The 19,814-nt window shown below is 41.4% G+C and overlaps 1 protein-coding gene across 2 annotated transcripts; it reads right to left on the minus strand.

Annotated features, from left to right (window-relative positions):
* Positions 1-126: 126 nt before the first annotated feature.
* On the minus strand, positions 127-18,636 carry LOC134651951 (kelch-like protein 10). Of its 2 annotated transcripts, none has more exons than XM_063507087.1 (13): positions 18,580-18,636; positions 12,031-12,194; positions 11,257-11,508; positions 10,489-10,753; positions 10,002-10,166; positions 9,841-9,927; positions 9,629-9,775; positions 8,424-8,616; positions 7,820-7,965; positions 7,154-7,371; positions 6,605-6,785; positions 1,943-2,085; positions 127-434 (listed from the first exon to the last, which is right to left on the minus strand). In XM_063507087.1, exons 1-12 carry the CDS (start codon positions 18,619-18,621, stop codon positions 1,966-1,968), a joined length of 1,980 nt encoding a protein of 659 aa, XP_063363157.1. In that variant the 5' UTR covers positions 18,622-18,636; the 3' UTR covers positions 127-434; positions 1,943-1,965. The 2 variants fall into 2 exon arrangements, with proteins under 2 accessions (XP_063363157.1, XP_063363167.1); XM_063507097.1 differs by having other exon boundaries at positions 18,340-18,609.
* Between the last annotated feature and the right edge of the window lie 1,178 nt (positions 18,637-19,814).

Genomic DNA, 19,814 nt, shown 5'->3' on the forward strand with positions numbered 1-19,814 from the left:
ATTAAAATAGAGCTAGCTGAAAAATAGGTAGGTATTTAATGGGGGAATGACTAGGAATAATGCATCCACGAAGGTTAGATTTGGAACAAAATTTATATTTTATGATTAGGTAAATAAAACGAATAATAATCCTCTCAATAATATATATACTTGTCCGAAATTTCAATAAGGAGGTACAACTATCAAAAAATATTCCAAAAATATTCTAATATTACTACAGAAATGATTCACATTATGAAAATATCACAACATTATAAATAAGCCAAAATTGCTAAAACCAATGTAAATGTTAAAAATAAAGTACGGTTACATATTAATTTAAAAGTAATAATTAACTCGACTCTAGTAATATTTTTAGTGTTTCATATTATTTGTGTTATAATATAGTAACGATATGGTGGCTTATCTTCAAGTAACAAACAGTAGTAAGTAGCCTGCAACAAACAAATAGGTGTGTATCAATACTTAGTAACAGTACCGGTGGTCCAGTATAACGTGACCTCCAGATCCGAAACAAGTATTCCTTTTCGGAGATCTGATTTACTTTGGTTTTCCTGGGGCGATGCGCAATGACCTGGAAGAGCAAGAGACGGCTTAAGCTTTGGATTCCTCCGAAAGCGGTGCCGTCATATAGCGGCCGTCATATAGCGGCCGCAAAAGACGGCCGTCTTTACGGTGACGACATGTGGAAAGTACCACGGCGTCATAACACACTGTCAGCCACCAAGGTCAAAGCGGCAAATTTGAAAAACGTAGGCGCGAAGGGATATCCTTCTGACAAGATTTGCTTGATATATTTACTTGGAGGATGAAATATCATCAGAAGAGGAAAATAATCGTAGTACGGAAACAATTATTCAAATCTCGTGTCATTTATTCAAAATGGCGTCACCGCTATCTAATAAAACGTTCACGAAACTATCGACACCGTCATGACGGCCGTCATCTTACGTTACGTTGACAATCAACGTAACGTAACGCCGTCTAGGAAACCGCGCCATCATGTTTACATAGACAACATTCTAACTTCTAGTGACGTCATTCACCGCTATATGGTGGCCGTCATATGACGGCACCGTTTTCGGAGGAATCCAAAGCATTACTGTCAGAGTGAGAATCACGCTCGAAGGAGTGAGTGAGAAAACAGCTGCCTTTTGCTCTCGAAGGGTTACATAAGTAATGTTTCATAGACTGGATACACATCACGCATGGTTCTAATTAAAAAACCCATTTGGACATCCGAGTTAATACTTGAATTAGCCACTCAGCCCTTCGTTTGAAACGTGACGTGATGAATAGTATGACACCACGACTAACATTAACACCACTAACACTATTATTACTATCAATCATCAAACTGAGCATATTGGACATGCAGTATGTCCAATTAATTGAATTAATACATTCACCGCTGAGCTACGGTCGTAGCGTTACATCATAGCCAATAACATAGATTTCCCGGTAAATGCTTCGTAGAGGCAAAACGAAATCGTGTCCTGCATTAGCAATAGCGCTGAATGGGTTAAAAAAGTATATTCTACGTAAAGATCTGCACGTCAGATGTTATGAGCTGAAAGCCACCGCCAGCGGTGACCGCGGCGGCTGGTGGCGGGAGCACGGGCACGTTCGCCTGGTTCACCATCATTCCCAGCTCTTCCAGCTTTTTGCCATCATCTGGACGTCCTTACCAAGTAATATCGGAAGGCAACCACTCGCTGGTCATCCTCCTTATTAGCCCTAACTGCTCCATCTTGCCGGCATCAGTTGGACCTGTGAGTGACCAACACTATCCTTACCAAGTACGGATATCAGGGGGCAGTCACTCGCGGTCTTGCAGCTGCGGGGGCGGCGGGGGCACTGGCACGTTCGCCTGGTTCTCCATTAGCCCGAGCTGCTCCAGCATGTGGTCATCAGCTAGACCTGTGACCAACACTATACTTACCAAGTACGGATATTAGGGGGCAGTCACTCGCGGTCTTGCAGCTGCGGGGGAGGCGGGGGCGGCGGGGGCACGGGCACGTTCGCCTGGTTCTCCATCAGCCCGAGCTGCTCCAGCATGTCGTCGTTGTCTTCCATTAGGTGGACCTGGAGACCAACAAAGTACAGTTTGCATGAACCGCCAGTAAAAAATATATGCCACGTTGGTGCAACTCGAGTCGAGTGGGTACTCGAGTCTTTTGAGTCTAAACTTGAAGAACTCGACTCATTTTTGAAATGAAATGTTTTTTTTTTCAGGCAACTATTGGCCCATAGATCTACCTATCTACTTTCAGTGCATATCGCTGTTTATTTGTGGATGGCATCGTATCGAAATATTGACGCATTTCGGGTAAGGTACGTATTTATCGATATGTATGCACGTCATTATAATTATTTGGTTCTGATATGATGTCAATTCGTTGCGAAAAAATGTTATTGTTCTTGATGTCCCGGGTCAGAGTTCACTTCAAACTAGCTCATCAGTTTAAAACAATAGGAAAGCACAAGTGAACTTACATACAGAATCAAATTAACATACTTAAGTTAAAAAAGTGGGTCTGGGTGGGTCACGTTAGCCACATGCATCCGGATAGGTGGGCTAGTACCTATCTACCTATAGCCACCAAGTGGATGCCGCAAAAGAAGCGCGGAGGTGGCAGGCCCAGACGGAGATGGCGGGACGAGTAAGATACCTTCATCAGTAGGTTAACTGGCCCTGGTAAAACACAACAACGGGTGTTGTGGAGATCAAGGGGAGAGGCCTTTGCCCAGCAGTAGGACACTATAACGGGTTAACAAAAAAAAAATGTGAGTGCGTTACTCTTGTAGGCACAATTCGCTAAGTTTTAGAGTGAGCAGGCAAAGGCGTGTTCAGATATTTATGAGCGCTTTGGCTGCTTCGATATAGGTACCTGATGGCGACTGTAACATGCACGTGTTAGAGTATTGTTGTTCTATGTACAAATTGTCTCACGTATAAAACTGACCTAATTAAACACTTAACCATGGTATAATAATATACTCCGCCTGGTACTCTCTTCCGAGATTCGCGAATGACCTAACTGGCACTTGCCTACGTCATCATGCTGTTTACAGGTTCTCAAACTTTAAAATGTGGGAGAATTTTAACCAACAGTGAAAATTATTTTAACGGCATTAATTTTAAGTTATTCATGTAGAAACATAGTAAAATAAAACAAATCTATACTGCACTTTTCACTCCTACTCTTACAGTTCCGAATAGAGCAGCCAACCATTTTCGTAACAAAACATTAATTACGAAGCTTACGACGTGAAAAGTTTGGAAAACACTGCGACTGCTGACACTGAGCGAGAAGGAAATAACAATTAACACGCGTTCGACAAGGACGGTCGGTCAGGGACAAAATGGCGGATTGTCAAATGTGACAGCGCTATCCTGTGTTGCCAGTAGTGTAAACAGAATTACCCGAACGTCTGAAATTTCTTTCGTGAATCGGAAGATATTGCTAACGAATAATTAAAAATGTCGTGTTATTGTAAAATTTAAGATAAAATACATATAAATGAAAATTATTAAATTATAAAGAAATAAATTAACTTATTAACCATACATATAATGTACCCATGTAACATGTCGCCAACAAACTGTTTTACAGTTTGGCGAAACTTTAGTTATAAGTACACTGTACTTTGTATTTTGTTAAATAAAAAAAAAAAAAAAAAAAAAAAAATGTTATGTTGAAATAAAGTGGCAATGTTATTGTGACGTAGGCAAGTGACACTCTGGGAAGAGAAGACCATGTTTTATTAGACCATGCACTTAACACAACATCACGTGAATTTTACAGCATTTGTTATTTATGTGGGTAGGTACGATACGAAACCACGGTTGACAAGAGAAACAGTAATTTACCCTACTGCTAAGATTTGTAAACTACTTTGAAATGATTATATTTTATATTAATATTACTGATTATTAATTATTTATAACGGAGTTTATTGATAAGATGTTCTAATAGTTTTATTCTGCATAATTCGATAAATGGACGAGGTACATGAGAAACTACTTCTGTGACGTCACTTACCGAATGACAAGTGGCATGATCAACCAGTTGCCAGGTAGAAATGAGTATAAAAGGGACCGACCGATCCATTATTATTTTCATTCTACTTTGATCATTCTGCTTTGATCACTGAGTTAATCATCGCCAAAGGAATATTGAAAGTTAAGTAAATACTATGTTGGTAATTATTGTAATAATTATGTACTTACTTGATTAATTAGATGGATTAATTAATTAATTAAATTATTTCTTACTGAATTATAAACTAATAGTGATTGTATTTATTTGTTGTTGATGATAAGGAGAATAAATTGGATTATGTAATTTAATAAAACAGTTTTATTTTCAATTACATCAGTTTATTATTTTATTTATCTTACTTAAAACTTAGATAGTATCCAGTTATTGATTTAGCAGTTTTACATAATTATGAATCAAGGTAAATAAATATCTTAATGATAAGTTTTGCCTTTGCAATTAATATTGACTATTAATTTTGAATTTTTATTAATATAAAAAAATATATATATATTCATTAATCTAACACACGTATTGCCTGATTACGACCATTTATAATATGTTACGAGTATTATTTTATAAAGTTTGATTGCTTTAATGATTATGACTATTCGTATTAGATAAGGTCAAATATAGCGACTCAACAAGAAAACGATAACTCTACTTTTTCACGCGCACAAACAGATCCAAGAGCGTGATCATACCCGCAATAAAGTACAGTCGGCTGCTCAATCAGTTTTTAAACATTCAAATACGTTCAGTAGCCGCGAAAGTTACAAATATGTGTATGAGCAATTGAACACTCAAGTCTATGTGCTTCTTTCCATTTAGGCTAAATCGGTCTTCTACGATTTTTTTTTGCTTTCAACGTGCTGCTATTTTATGGTAACCTTGATTGCTTTGCTTGTGTAAAGCGTTTAGTTTATGAACGCTTGCAACTCGAGGGTTCATGAACGTTGCCGAGCCTTTGAACACTTGTACATTTGAAGAAGGGAGTATACAGTATCTTGAGAATACCTCATCCATGGACATATCCATGAAATATTGTAGCTTGAGAGGATCTGAAACTGCGTGCGTAAAGTAGTGGATTCAACTTCAAGATGACTTAACTTCAAGTGTTCACGACTGTACTACATAATACGATTGGCAGTTGAGGCGGCCGTTTCAGTGCGAATAAAAACCGCACATCACGATAGTTTAGAAACCTACGACCCCGTCACGTGTGATAATATCGTGACCGCTTCAATCGATTGACAGTCAAGCAAGCGATAACCAGACAAGACTGCTCTCCGATAACGTACGCTTTGTTATTAATGATGAGATCGTGATACACTGGTAGGTACGCCTCAGCGTTCTAATGCCCCGCTGACAAGCAATGTGAATAAAGGTTCATAAATAATTATTCTTCAGATTATATTTCTTATGAGGTCAGGGGGCACTAGAGATTAACTGATTTATAATTAACTGACTAGGAGAATTATGAAGATTCTATCAGGGAATCTACGGACAGCACTTCGAATACTCGAAACAGAGGTTGAAGATGATCTCCTCCAGCAGTTTCCTCCTCATCCGAAGCGGACGTGACGACCCACAGTGTCGACGACTCCCATTTAGTCTCAGGCATGACATGTCAAATAACACTGATGTATAACTATAACGCTACCAGAAAATCTACTCCAAATGCCCAATAGTAGCCACAGAAAAAGGCTTCGCTTCGAGCAGCTATATTCATCGCTGCTTCGGGACTAGACAGAGAGACCCTTCATCTCACCCCATTAAAAAGTACTTATCTAACATTATCCAGGTCCTTACATCAGGCAGGGTGGAGCGGAGCGCAGCAGTCCGTGGCGCGCGGTCTCCGACTGCAGGATCTACTGTGTATCTTATTTTATCTCCTTAAGATATGAGTCCCGGGAAAAATGTATAAAGCTGGCAATTCTTATATCAGGCAGGGCGGAGCGCAGCAGTCAGTGGCGCGCGGTCTCCGAGAGCAGGATCGACTAGTGTATCTCATTTTATCTCCTTACGATATGATTCTCAGGAAAAATGTATCATAAAATGTTAATCCAGGCTAAGATAAAGCTGGCTAGTCTTACATCAGGCAGGGCGGAGCGCAGCAGTCAGTGATGGCGCGCGGTCTCCGAGAGCAGGATCTACTAGTGTATCTCATTTTATCTCCTTACGATATGATTCTCAGGAAAAATGTATCATAAAATGTTAATCCAGGCTAAGATAAAGCTGGCAAGTCTTACATCAGGCAGGGCGGAGCGCAGCAGTCAGTGATGGCGCGCGGTCTCCGAGAGCAGGATCTACTAGTGTATCTCATTTTATCTCCTTACGATATGATTCTCAGGAAAAATGTATCATAAAATGTTAATCCAGGCTAAGATAAAGCTGGCAAGTCTTACATCAGGCAGGGCGGAGCGCAGCAGTCAGTGATGGCGGGCGGTCTCCGAGAGCAGGATCTACTAGTGTATCTCATTTTATCTCCTTACGATATGATTCCCAGGAAAAATGTATCATAAAATGTTAATCCAGGTTATAAAGCTGGCAAGTCTTACATCAGGCAGGGCGGTGCGCAGCTGTCCGTGGCGCGCGGTCTCCGAGAGCAGGATCTTCTGCCGCTTCTCCTCCATCAGCCGCTCGCGGTGCTTGTGGATGTAGTCGTACACGTTGGGCAGCCCCATGATCACACACGCTGACAGCGCCGAGCGGTAGATGTTCATGTCCGTCGCTTCGTACCTGATACAATATAACATATCAACAATAATGGTCACAATAATTCGAGTCAAAATATCTTGTATGCACATTATCATTGTAAAAATTTACAACTGTACCTATTAATGCTTTACTTCTTAGGCAGGCATCTATCATGTTGTCTATTATCTCGACACCACCACACTAACTAACGCATACCTAATGCGGAGTGGCATATTTAAATTGTATTCTACTTGTACCTACGTAACTTATGACCGTCCTCACCTCAACGGAGATGGATCGGTGAGAGAACGTAGAAGAAGGAAATGAACATTGTCTTATATAACCTCAAATAATACATATACGACATGGTTTTGGTTTGTCTTGACAACCTTTCTCATCCACCTACTTACCACTCATTGGTCCTCTCATCATAACACTCCACATGGTAAATAGTGGTGACGCCGTTGAATCCACCGATGGCGAAGATCATGTCGTCAATGACCTCGATGGCGAAGTTGCTGCGAGGGTTGTACATGTCGGGCACGGGCGACCACGTGTTCGTGCCCGGGTCGTACACCTCGCCGCTGCACATGCGCGATATGCCGTTGAAGCCGCCGATTACGTATATCTGGAAAGACGAGATTATGTTGATGTTAGCTGGCTCACAGGAGACTGTTTTCTTTTTAGTGAGAATGCAGCGCAAGCCTCACTATTCAAACGTTACCATGATCATATGAATGTCATGTTAAACTGAACAATAAATACAACAGAATACTGTGTAATTTACCGTCCCATATCACATAGCGTCCCTTGCCAGGGTGGCTTTAAACTGAAACTAAATGATCACACTGTTGTGGCTTCAGAAGAATTTTACTAAGCTGTTGAATGAACTCCCTGTCGAGGTTTTCTCAAAGGACTATTAGTGATGGGTTCTTCGTTTTTCAGGAGTTTACAGTCTTTATCAGGGGTCGGCAATGCCCTAGAGTTTCAAGCGTCTTTACTTACTTACCATTAGACAGGATATTATATGCTTGTTTTCGATGGACGTGGTATTTAAAATGGAGAAGTTTACCAACCTTGCTATGGTAGGCGATGCACGAGACGCCGGAGCGGCGCGAGCGCATGGGAGCCAGGTTCGTCCACTGGTTGGTGTCCGGGTCGTACACCTCTACGGTGTTCATGCACTCCTGCCCGTTGAAACCTCCGGTTATGTAGATCTTGTCTGTGAAACAAACATTCATAACAGTCACATATTGGAAAATTAAAAAAGACCTATCGGTTACATAGGAGATTAGATTTTGTCTCTAGAATAGCAATAATTGTAATTATAAATTCTAGTCCCTGTTTTAGAAATTTATTTAGACGATGTTTTCATGTTTACTAGCAACTATCGATATAATAAAACCTCGATATAATTATGATATCGATACTCGAGCAAAATTACGCATTTTGATATCATTGACTATCGGTGAAAAAATTAAGTAAGGTAAACAAACTCAGAACTAATAGCTTTTTTAAACGCGTCCCTGACCGTTAACTTACTACAGATCAGGCACATCCATTTCGTCAATATATTCAAAACATGGCTATTCAGTATAGGTAATGGCTCGCTATCAATTATATTTCACGGAACATTCGCCTCACACAGTCACATAGTGAATCTACAGCAAAGCAACTCACTGTCAAGAGCAGCGGCGCTGGCATCCGACCGCTGAGCATTCATCGGGGCCACCAGCGACCACTGGTTAGTGCGGTGGTTGAAACGCTCCGCCGTGTTCTGGCGATGGTGACCGTCGTAACCGCCCATAGCGTAGATCGTCTCCCCGAGCACGGCCACGGACACGTAGCAGCGACGAGCGTTCATCGGTGCCACCTGATACAGAAGATGAACTGGATGAAGTAAAGAGTATTAAAAAAGCGGCCAAGTGCGAGTCGGACTCGCCCATGAAGGGTTCCGTATTTAGGCGATTTATGACGTATTAAAAAAAAACTACTTACTAGATCTCGTTCAAACCAATTTTCGGTGGAAGTTTACATGGTAATGTACATCATATATTTTTTTTAGTTTTATCATTCTGTTATTTTAGAAGTTACGGGGGGGGGGGGGGGGGGACACACATTTTACCACTTTGGAAGTGTCTCTCGCGCAAACTATTCAGTTTAGAAAAAAATGATATTAGAAACCTCAATATCATTTTTGAAGACCTATCCATAGATACCCCACACGTATGGGTTTGAAGAAAAAAAAAAATTTTGAGTTTCAGTTCTAAGTATGGGGAACCCCAAAAAATTATTGTTTTTTTTTCTATTTTTGTGTGAAAATCTTAATGCGGTTCACAGAATACATCTACTTACCAAGTTTCAACAGTATAGTTCTTATAGTTTCGGAAAAAAGTGGCTGTGACATACGGACGGACAGACAGACGGACAGACAGACAGACAGACAGACAGACATGACGAATCCATAAGGGTTCCGTTTTTTGCCATTTGGCTACGGAACCCTAAAAATGAGTGTAAAAAAAACAAATAGGTATTTACTTGTTTAGATCGGTTTGCAATATAACACTTTAAACCCTCGCGTTTTGTACATATATTTAATTTCTGAAACGTCGGAATTTAAGGTAACAACAATGAAAATATATCGCGTTAGACCCGTTTGTCAAATTAAATATTTATTTAGATCGCTACCTAAGTAAAATCCCTTTTGTCTGTCTCTATGTTTAATCATTCGTTTTTATTGGGATGTGTGATGAATAATTGGCGTTCCTACTCGCTATAGGTAGTAGGTAGTGCTGGAAAAGACTCAAGTGTTTAGGACTCGGCTGTGTAGAGTTTTTCTTATTTAAGGCACCATAAAACTTGGGTTCTTTCCAGTTATTACTTACCTCACGCCAGGTCTTAGTAACAGCATCAAAGCATCGGCACGAGTTAAAATAGTCCATCCCATCAAATCCTCCAATGACATAAATGCAGTATCCCAAGACCGCTGTGCCGTGGTACGCGCGGGGACCAGCGGGATCCACCTCTTCTACCTGCAATATAACTCATTGTTATCACCTGCGTTCAAAATAATTAGAGAATCTCGAATAAAGATTACCTTTATCCAGCGATCTGCGCGGGTGTCGTAAGTTTCTATAAACGCCGTCGGTGAACCACCGCTCCACCCTCCAATGGCAAACAATACCTTTAAAAGTTAGGAGTTCTCACTTCAATCAGTTACGGAATTTATTATGATCAGCTAAAGCGCGAAATCCTTACTTCATGTGGTACTCTCGGGCGAGCGATTTCCGGCGTGGCTACCTCTCCGTCTCGTTGGGCTATCATCTCAAGGTCGTAGAGGAACTTTAAAGTCTCTATGATGATAGGTCGTGAACCCTCGTTGCCAGTGACGTACGGGTGGTCTTTGACGTTCTCCAAGAAAAACTAAAAGGAATATCGATTAGGGTAAGGTTTTTGGAGACATTAACAAAGAAGGGTCTCACATCACAACTACCATTGATGTGGATTTGGTCAAATTAGGTCGATTAGAAATATCATTGCATCCATTTAGTAAGAGTGAATATAATATGACATAATATGCCCAGTTCTAATGTGACTTTGACTGGCTCTCCAGCAGCTCCAGCAGCTTTTGATAACATCCGAACGGTAGAGACGTTCACAATAATCTCATCCATAATAATATAAGAATTAGGAAAAAAATTCCGCGTCAACAAGTGTAGTGAGACCCTAACAAGAAGTTTCTAACTTGAGTATCAAGTAATCCAAGCCTTATGCTGCCCATCAACTTGACAGTGTGCTGCCAACGCACGTCCGGCTCATAGTTGACCCAGCGCAGCACGGCCTCCCACACCGCCTCCTCACTCTTCACGTTGAGCTCGTCTTCAAGGATGATGGAGTTAAGCTCCTCGAGAGGAAGGTGGAGGAACTCGTCGCTCTGCGCTGACACGGTCACGAAGTAGCGGAGGAGGTACCTCCGAGCGTCGGCTTCCAGTTTGTAGCAGAACACTCGCCTATGGACCAAACCAGAAAAGAACCAAATTAGCAACCACCAGGTAAAGTCAACAAGTTTAATACGAAGATATCTTTGCTGTTCGAGTTGAAAGGGACCCAGAGATCTAAGGCGTCATGTGCAGTCAAAATAGAGTCCTGTGGTCAGTGGTCTAATTGAACTTAATCCTGCTTCCGTAAAAGCGTACGTTTGTCTTTAGAGCCAAAAACCCTTTAGAGCCAGGTGGGGAAAGCACACTTGGGAGTTGATCTTTACCGTCTCTCACGTCGATCCTACTACCTAGCAATCGTCATGATCCCAACGCTACTCCTGATGGGATTAAACGAGGTCCGCAAATGGCCACAGCAGATCTACACATCAAGAAACGCATGGAAGTCCACCGTCATGAGGAGTTCATAGACATTGTCAGTGACGAAGTTGTCAGTGACGCCGATGTGCCGCAGGCACGCGTACCCCGCGACATGGATCTCGAAACTGCTGCTTGTGTTGTTGTCGATCACATACCTAGCAAACGTCATGATCCCGAGGCAGTTCCTAGGGTTAAGCGAGGTGCGGAGATGATCGCAGCAGATCTGTAGCACACCAAGGAACGCAAGGAAGTCAGCAGTCATGAGGAGCTCGTGGACGTTGCCGTCGGTGACGTCGATGCGCCGGAGGTAGGCGTACTCGATGAGGAGGAGAAGGATCTCGGAGCGGACCCCGGAGATCAGGACATCGCTCTGCTCGCGGGAGTGTAGCGTCGTCGTGAACAGAGCCCTGTTGAGATCGTCATTTAATTTTTGATGTTAGTATGTATACGTTACCTATACCTTTTCAAATTTTTATATTTTTTATAACCCTTAGTAAAGATTTCTAATTATTTGTTCAGTTGGAGCTCCTGTATGAAAAACATTACGCTTAATAGGTAGGTTTACGTTTACAACTAGTTAATATGTCGATGTAGAGTTGTAGAAGAATGGTATAGCGTGCCATTAATTGCTGGAACACTTCAGGTAAAAATTTAAAACACTGATTTACAAACATGTGGTCTCGGAGAAGACTGGCTAAAGTCGACATCAACGCGCAACTAGAAGATGTTGATGTCAACTTTGGCCAGTCTTTTACGTCTCCGAGACCACAGGGAAAATGCCGTCCTCGAAACGTTGGAGGTAACTTTAAAACTTAATTATACGCAAAAACGTCCCGTTTTAGAAAATAATAATCTCACTGAATTTCGCAGACGTCAATGCCCCACTTGGGCCCCAAACTACTTAGAAGGCTTTACTTATAGCCACTCACAGAAAGTAGGGACTGCAGGCTGACAGTATGGCGCGGTGGACGGGGAACGCGGCGCCATCGTCGGCGCGCACGATCGCGTCGCACAGCAGCCGGCACTCGCGCAGCCGGTGCAGCGCCTGCATCGCCGCCACCGACATGCACCGGCCCGTCTCGCGACCCGCCGTCTGTCCAATAAGGGCTCATTTATGGTCGTTTCTCAAAAAGTTGGCACCGCCAGGTTAAAATTTATGTTTTTCAAAAATTATGCATTTTCGCATATTTTTTTATTGAGATCGTTAAAAGGCAACTTAAACTATTAGAAAATGTGGAAGGGAAGCAATTCCTTCAATTAGTTTAGAAGATATAGGCGTTTGAAAATTCAGGTGAATGACATCAAGGACAGGTGAAAGATATTTTGTCCCCAGGTTATCGATAGTAGAAGCAGGTTATCGAGAAATAAGTACAAATTCAACTGAAAATATTGACAGGTTATCGAGAGGCTCCATTAACCTGTGTCCGTTGCCGTTTACCTGGTTTCTTGTCATCATTCACCTGAACTGAGTGTCATTCACCTGTCCATCACATCATTTTCAATGCCTTCTAAAAATAATCGAAAAATGTGTCATTTTCTATAAAAAGGGACCTTATTGTCCACTACGATGATTACACTAGTATGTTAAAATTTTGGATTCTGACCCACCTCACCTTCGATACGATCCCCAATTTAACAATAAGTTTCTGTGAATAAGTAAACATTCAAACTTGCTGTCACCCTGGCAGTACCTAGTGGAACTCAGGTTTGGTGCAACTAAGGCACATGCTGTTTTGGTCATCCAACTCGTCTTGATGAGCACTTGGGAGAGCAGTACCCAAGATAGCGCTGATGCTGGACCATCGCAGTACCTAGTGGAACTCAGGTTTGGTACAACTTAGGCACACGCTATTTTGGTAATCCAACACGTCTTGATGAGCACTTGGAAGAGCAGTACCCAAGATAGAGCTGATGCTGAACCCTCGCAGTACCTAGTGGAACTCAGGTTTGGTGCAACATAGACACACGCTGTTTTGGTCATCCAACACGTCTTGATGAGCACTTGGAAGAGCAGTACCCAAGATAGAGCTGATGATGAACCCTCGCAGTACCTAGTGGAACTCAGGTTTGGTGCAACATAGACACACGCTGTTTTGGTCATTCGACACGTCTTGATGAGCACTTGGGAGAGCAGTACTCAAGATAGAGCTGATGCTGAACCCTCACAGTACCTACTGGATCTTAGGTTTGATGCAACATAGACACACGCTGTTTTGGTTATTCGACACGTCTTGATGAGGACTTGGGAGGGCAGTATCCAAGATAGAGCTGATGCTGAACCCTCGCAGTACCTAGTGGAACTCAGGTTTGGTGCAACATAGACACACGCTGTTTTGGTCATTCGACACGTCTTGGTGAGCACTTGGGAGAGCAGTACCCAAGATAGAGCTGATGCTGAACCCTCACAGTACCTACTGGAACTTAGGTTTGATGCAACATTGCAACATAGACACACGCTGGTTTGGTCATTCGACACGTCTTGATGAGGACTTGGGAGGGCAGTACCCAAGATAGAGCTGATGCTGAACTCTCGCAGTACCTAGTGGAACTCAGGTTTGGTGCAACATAGACACACGCTCTTTTGGTTATCCAACACGTCTTGATGAGCACTTGGAAAAGCGGTACCCAAGATAGAGCTGATGCTGAACCCTCGCAGTACCTAGTGGAACTCAGGTTTGGTGCAACATAGACACACGCTGTTTTGGTCATTCGACACGTCTTGATGAGCACTTGGCAGAGCAGTACCCAAGATAGAGCTGATGCTGAACCCTCGCAGTACCTAGTGGGACTCAGGTTTGGTGCAACATAGACACACGCTGTTTTGGTTATTCGACACGTCTTGATGAGGACTTGGGAGGGCAGTACCCAAGATAGAGCTGATGCTGAACCCTCGCAGTACCTAGTGGAACTCAGGTTTGGTGCAACATAGACACACGCTCTTTTGGTCATTCGACACGTCTTGATGAGCACTCGGGAGAGCAGTACCCAAGATAGAGCTGATGCTGAACCGTCACAGTACCTACTGGAACTTAGGTTTGATGCAACATAGAAACACGCTGTTTTGGTCATTCGACACGTCTTGATGAGGACTTGGGAGGACAGTACCCAAAATAGAGCTGATGCTGAACTCTCGCAGTACCTAGTGGAACTCAGGTTTGGTGCAACATAGACACACGCTGTTTTGGTCATCCAACATGTCTTCATGAGCACTTGGAAAAGCGGTACCCAAGATAGAGCTGATGCTGAACCCTCGCAGTACCTAGTGGAACTCAGGTTTGGTGCAACTTAGGCACACGCTATTTTGGTCATCCAACACGTCTTGATGAGCACTTGGAAGAGCAGTACCCAAGATAGAGCTGATGCTGAACCCTCGCAGTACCTAGTGGAACTCAGGTTTGGTGCAACATAGACACACGCTGTTTTGGTCATCCAATACGTCTTGATGAGCACTTGGAAGAGCAGTACCCAAGATAGAGCTGATGATGAACCCTCGCAGTACCTAGTGGAACTCAGGTTTGGTGCAACATAGACACACGCTGTTTTGGTCATTCGACACGTCTTGATGAGCACTTGGGAGAGCAGTACCCAAGATAGAGCTGATGCTGAACCCTCACAGTACCTACTGGAACTTAGGTTTGATGCAACTTAGGCACACGCTATTTTGGTCATCCAACACGTCTTGATGAGCACTTGGAAGAGCAGTACCCAAGATAGAGCTGATGCTGAACCCTCGCAGTACCTAGTGGAACTCAGGTTTGGTGCAACATAGACACACGCTGTTTTGGTCATCCAATACGTCTTGATGAGCACTTGGAAGAGCAGTACCGAAGATAGAGCTGATGATGAACCCTCGCAGTACCTAGTGGAACTCAGGTTTGGTGCAACATAGACACACACTGTTTTGGTCATTCGACACGTCTTGATGAGGACTTGGGAGGGCAGTACCCAAGATAGAGCTGATGCTGAACCCTCGCAGTACAAGTGGAATAGACTTGGTGCATCATAAGCATACGCTGTTTGGTCATCCAACACGTCCTTGGAGAGCAGTAGGTACCCTAGATAGAGAAATCATATTCTTGCGGATCGTGTAGTTTCTGATTTAATACAAAATTGAAGAAACTTGATCTTAAAATTCTTCCCGCCGTGTACCGATATGTGTATGTGGGTCCGGGTCCCAGCCCCAGTCCCAGTCCAAGTCGAAATCGAAATCGCCAAACGTGTACTATGCGTCGTTGAAGAGTTCTGTTCTGATCATCATCAGCAGTTCCACTTCATCAAATGCGACAGTTTTTAATGAAAATGCTTGATTTTCTGATGAAAATCCAAAAGTCCCTATACGCATGCCTTTAAGATTTGAGGAGTTCCCTCGATTCCTCATGGATCCCATCATCAGAACTCGAGATTGACAAAAATGTGGCTTAAAAACTTAACTTGCTTAACAAACATAACGAAGATGACAAATCTACAAACGTGAACTATGCGTCGTTGAAGAGTTACGTTCTGATCTTCATCAGCAGTTCCACTTCATCAAATGTCACTTTTCTAAATGTATATGCTTGATTTGTAAATGAAAACACAAAAATCACTATATGTATGCCTTTAAGATTTGAGGAGTTCCCTCGATTCTTCATGGATCCCATTATCAGAACTGACCTCTCTCTCTCATCTCAATACATAATAAAAGAATTGAGCATGTTTTCACCTTTGTACAAAATATTTTAATAGGTCTAAAACTAAAAACCCTCATAAGGTACCTTTTCCCATGGGATGTCACAAATCTACTTAATCACTGTTTGAGTATATGTAACGTGGATTTAAAATAGTTATCGTTCACCTGTCATATGGCAAGTGAATGACGCTTCATTCACCTGCTATTGCATCATTCACCTGACTTTTTTGGACAGGTTAACGAGACGTAAGACAAAAGTACACAAATTTGAATAATATACAGCTTTAACAGACAGGATAGTTTTTATTCCTAAATTAACACACAAAAGCGATATTACCGCTATACAATTATATAGTTACGAGTATTAGTTGTGGTATCAGTGACATTAACCTGACGCAAAATCTCATCCACCTGGCAGTTTTAGCCAGGTGAACGATATGCAGGTGATGGGGAAAATGGCAGTTATATCGCGAATACACAAAATGTATTAGCTTGATGAACTCCATACTTAGGCATATAAAACTAAACTATTGATTACGTTACATATCTTAATAGTAATGCGATAGGTTACTCAATTAGCAAGATATCCACGCCAGGATAAAGAGTACTTACCCATTACAAACTCCAATTTCCGATACTTTGTCGTTTGTGTTTTATTTGCGGAGCACAATAACCACGTCTTCGTCCTACCAGGAGATAGCTGATGACTGACGCCTTCGGTTCGTGCGGAGTGAGACGGGAAAGGTGCGGTGGGGGTTATACAATCGTCGTGAACGTGACGCGACAGGTGAATGTCAAAAATTGCCTTGGACAAACTTTGAAGCCGAATAACTTAAAATATAAGCATAATATTGTTATGCGATAGTAATACTTTAAAACTTAAGGATATATGTTAATAAAATCCGGCAATGACGTTAAATTAAGTCAATAATTTATGTGGTTTTCATAGCTCGAAACATCAGTACCTCGCGTTGGGACACGACAGGTTAGCGGATAAACGTAGTTACAATATTTTTTTTTGTAATCAATATTTAGTAAATCTTTTTCAAAGTATTAGGCCTCTGTGTAAAAAGTCTCTCTAAATATGTGTTAAAATTTTATATATAAAAATTATACATAATGAAAAAAAGTTCTAACATAAACCTATTGACAGGTGGCAGTGCCAATTTTTTGAGAAACGACCTTATACGATGCGAGAACTCGCATGCGAGTTTCATTACATTGCGGGTTTTGATCGGTCGGTATGAATTGGACGTAACCAACAGTCCGCAATGTAACTATAAAATCGCATGCGACTTTGCGCGCCGTCTAAATCGCCCTAAATATACGTACACTTGCAATGGTTACCACATGTGCATAGCAGACGGCAATAGGCTTCCCTATATATATTCCCGATTACGATGTGGAACATTATAAATAATTTAAAAAGAATGTGAAGGTAAAAAAAAACCTAAAAATTACAATCTCGTCACAAGACATTACAACAGAAAATCCTCACTTTATAGCAAATATACCTATAGGCCCAACAGTCAATCAGTCAGTCAGTGGGCTTTCGGCGCGTTAAATAAATGCCAAACGGATGTGAGTGTGGCCACACTGGCGAGCAACCAGCGACAGAGATGGCGCACAATGACGTCATACAGCAGCCGGCCCTTCTCGTGACCCGCCGTTTGACTAACAACGCTGTATCACACACAATAGAAGAGGTATCTCGTGACAGTCGTAGTCGCCAAACGCCGTCAGCTAAACAACCACTAATAAATATAGCCGACATGCTCAGCAATCCAAGTCTAACCCGAGGGAGGAGAAACACGTTTTAAAGTCTAAAGGATCAGTTGTTAAGTAATCCTAGCCGTCAAAAGAAGGTCGCCAGAATACGTAGGCAATAGAGCCCTTAGCTTATTAAATTCGCTTTGCCAGATCCAAGCAGAAATAAGGGCAAGCCAAGGCAGCGATGCATGGCGCAATGTCATCGCCAAAGATCTAAGACACCTGTGGGCTAGCGGAGACGATGTCCAGGATAGAGCGAAATGTAAAGGGAAAAGTAGTAAAGCGGACCCCGTCACCGCACGGGACAAACGTAATAGGACGATAATGAATTGTAGGTACACTGATTAGATAGCTATAACATCTCGAGCTGCTATTCATTATATAGGTACTTGTATCATTCTCTGTTGATTAGTGGAAAGGTGAAGGAAACAAGACTACGGTTTAATTATAGAAACATGGAAAATTAAACAAGCTTAACAATAATAGATCATTAATTATGTTCAAAGTAACTGATTAGGTACCTATTCCTATTCGTACTCTATTATGTATAGCAGGATGTTATTAACATTAATGATTATATAGGTGAAATCTTTATAAGTTTCATCATTCGTTTAGAAAACATTTTCGACAAAAACAAGGTTGATAGCCCGGATCGCGTTCAACAACACGGTTTGAAAACGTACCTAAACACATCCAGTAGGCGTGTGCAAGCGCGCGACAGATCAAACTTCTTCCAGCGTTTCTGCTCCAGCGCAGCCAGATGATCGCTCGGGACCCCACTAAACCTGGTACTACTTACAGTGTTGTTCGGGTCGTTTTCCATTGTAAGAAGACTACCGCAAAGTCATCGTCATAATCAAATTGTCACGCATCAACAAATCGCAAACGTAAAGCGGAACGTGTCGCGTCACTAACGGGATTTAGCTCGTAATTTTATAAAAGTAACCGTAAAAAATAATCCAAAATAGCAAATCAAGTCATTTGAATAAACATTTTAGGTTAGCAAAAAAATGATATATGAATGACAAACATGTCACACCTTTTTTTTCCAGTTGACATTACTAGATAACAGTATTTTCATTTTCAGCAGTCGCCTTGCTGAAATCAAAAATGTTTATAGTTTTAAGTTAGGTAAAGGTCTTCGCTTGTTTTCATACCGGCTGATAGTGAGTTTGAGGTTGGATTAGAAATAATTCATAAAAACGCCGTGTTTGATATCTTCGAGAAATCTATAACTACGCTACGCTATACAATACTAGTTGTGCGAATAAAAAAATATTATGGAATAATTTTACACAGTTCGACCTAGTTCAACAGTAAGCCCAATAAAGCTTATGTTGTGGGTAGTGGCACTATACGATAATAATATTGTAGTTTATGTGCAATAGAAAAATATTAAGTAATAAATACTATACATAGAAAACATGAACTACGCTCGAAAAACATGACCCTTCTTCAGTAGCCGGATAAAAAGTTTTATACTTCGCACCCTTGGTAAAACAACGCAGCATCTGCATAATATAGGAATTTTCGAAAGATGGCGAACCATACCTTTGGGCTATTCTTGCCTAGATGACGTTAATTTTAATATAATTACAAATTAACACATATCAGTGAAAGGATAAGGATCAAAGTCAAATGGCGTTCTATCAGTTTTAATCTTCTGTCAAAAGATGGCGGTGAATTTACTGCGGCTACATAGTTAATTTGCCATGACAGTAACTCTCTATAAAATCTATACTCTTTGCTTGTATCAACGACGTTGGAGTGTAAAGTCTATTTTTTATTCGGTAAACTGAAATGACAGTTCATTTCATACTATGAAATGTCATTTTAGTCTACCGAATTAAAAAATGGACTTTAGGTACCTAGCACGCGGCACTTTTGCGACGCCGGCGTTATAAGATTGACAGTTAGGTACATAGAGTTAGACCAAGTCTGCAGCGATTTTGATAGCCCACGCACTGCAAGTGTTATTTACACGTCATAAATTCATAGAATTTTGGGTTTAAAATGACACTTGCACTGATTGGGCTATCAAAATCGCTGCAGACTTTTCTTGGTCTGACTCTATCTACTTGATACTGATATATCTTAAAACATTACAATAAGTTTTACGGATGGTAAAGGAATAATCAGGCATATTAAAGACATAGATTTTCGATCATTCAAATGATTTATTCACTTAACAATTCTTAATATAAAAACAGATAAAACCTATTACAAACATAACATTTACACAAAAACAATATTTTTATACTTACGTTCTTACAG

The sequence above is a fragment of the Cydia amplana genome, chromosome 1 (assembly GCF_948474715.1).
Source record: "Cydia amplana chromosome 1, ilCydAmpl1.1, whole genome shotgun sequence".
NCBI lineage: Eukaryota > Metazoa > Arthropoda > Insecta > Lepidoptera > Tortricidae > Cydia > Cydia amplana.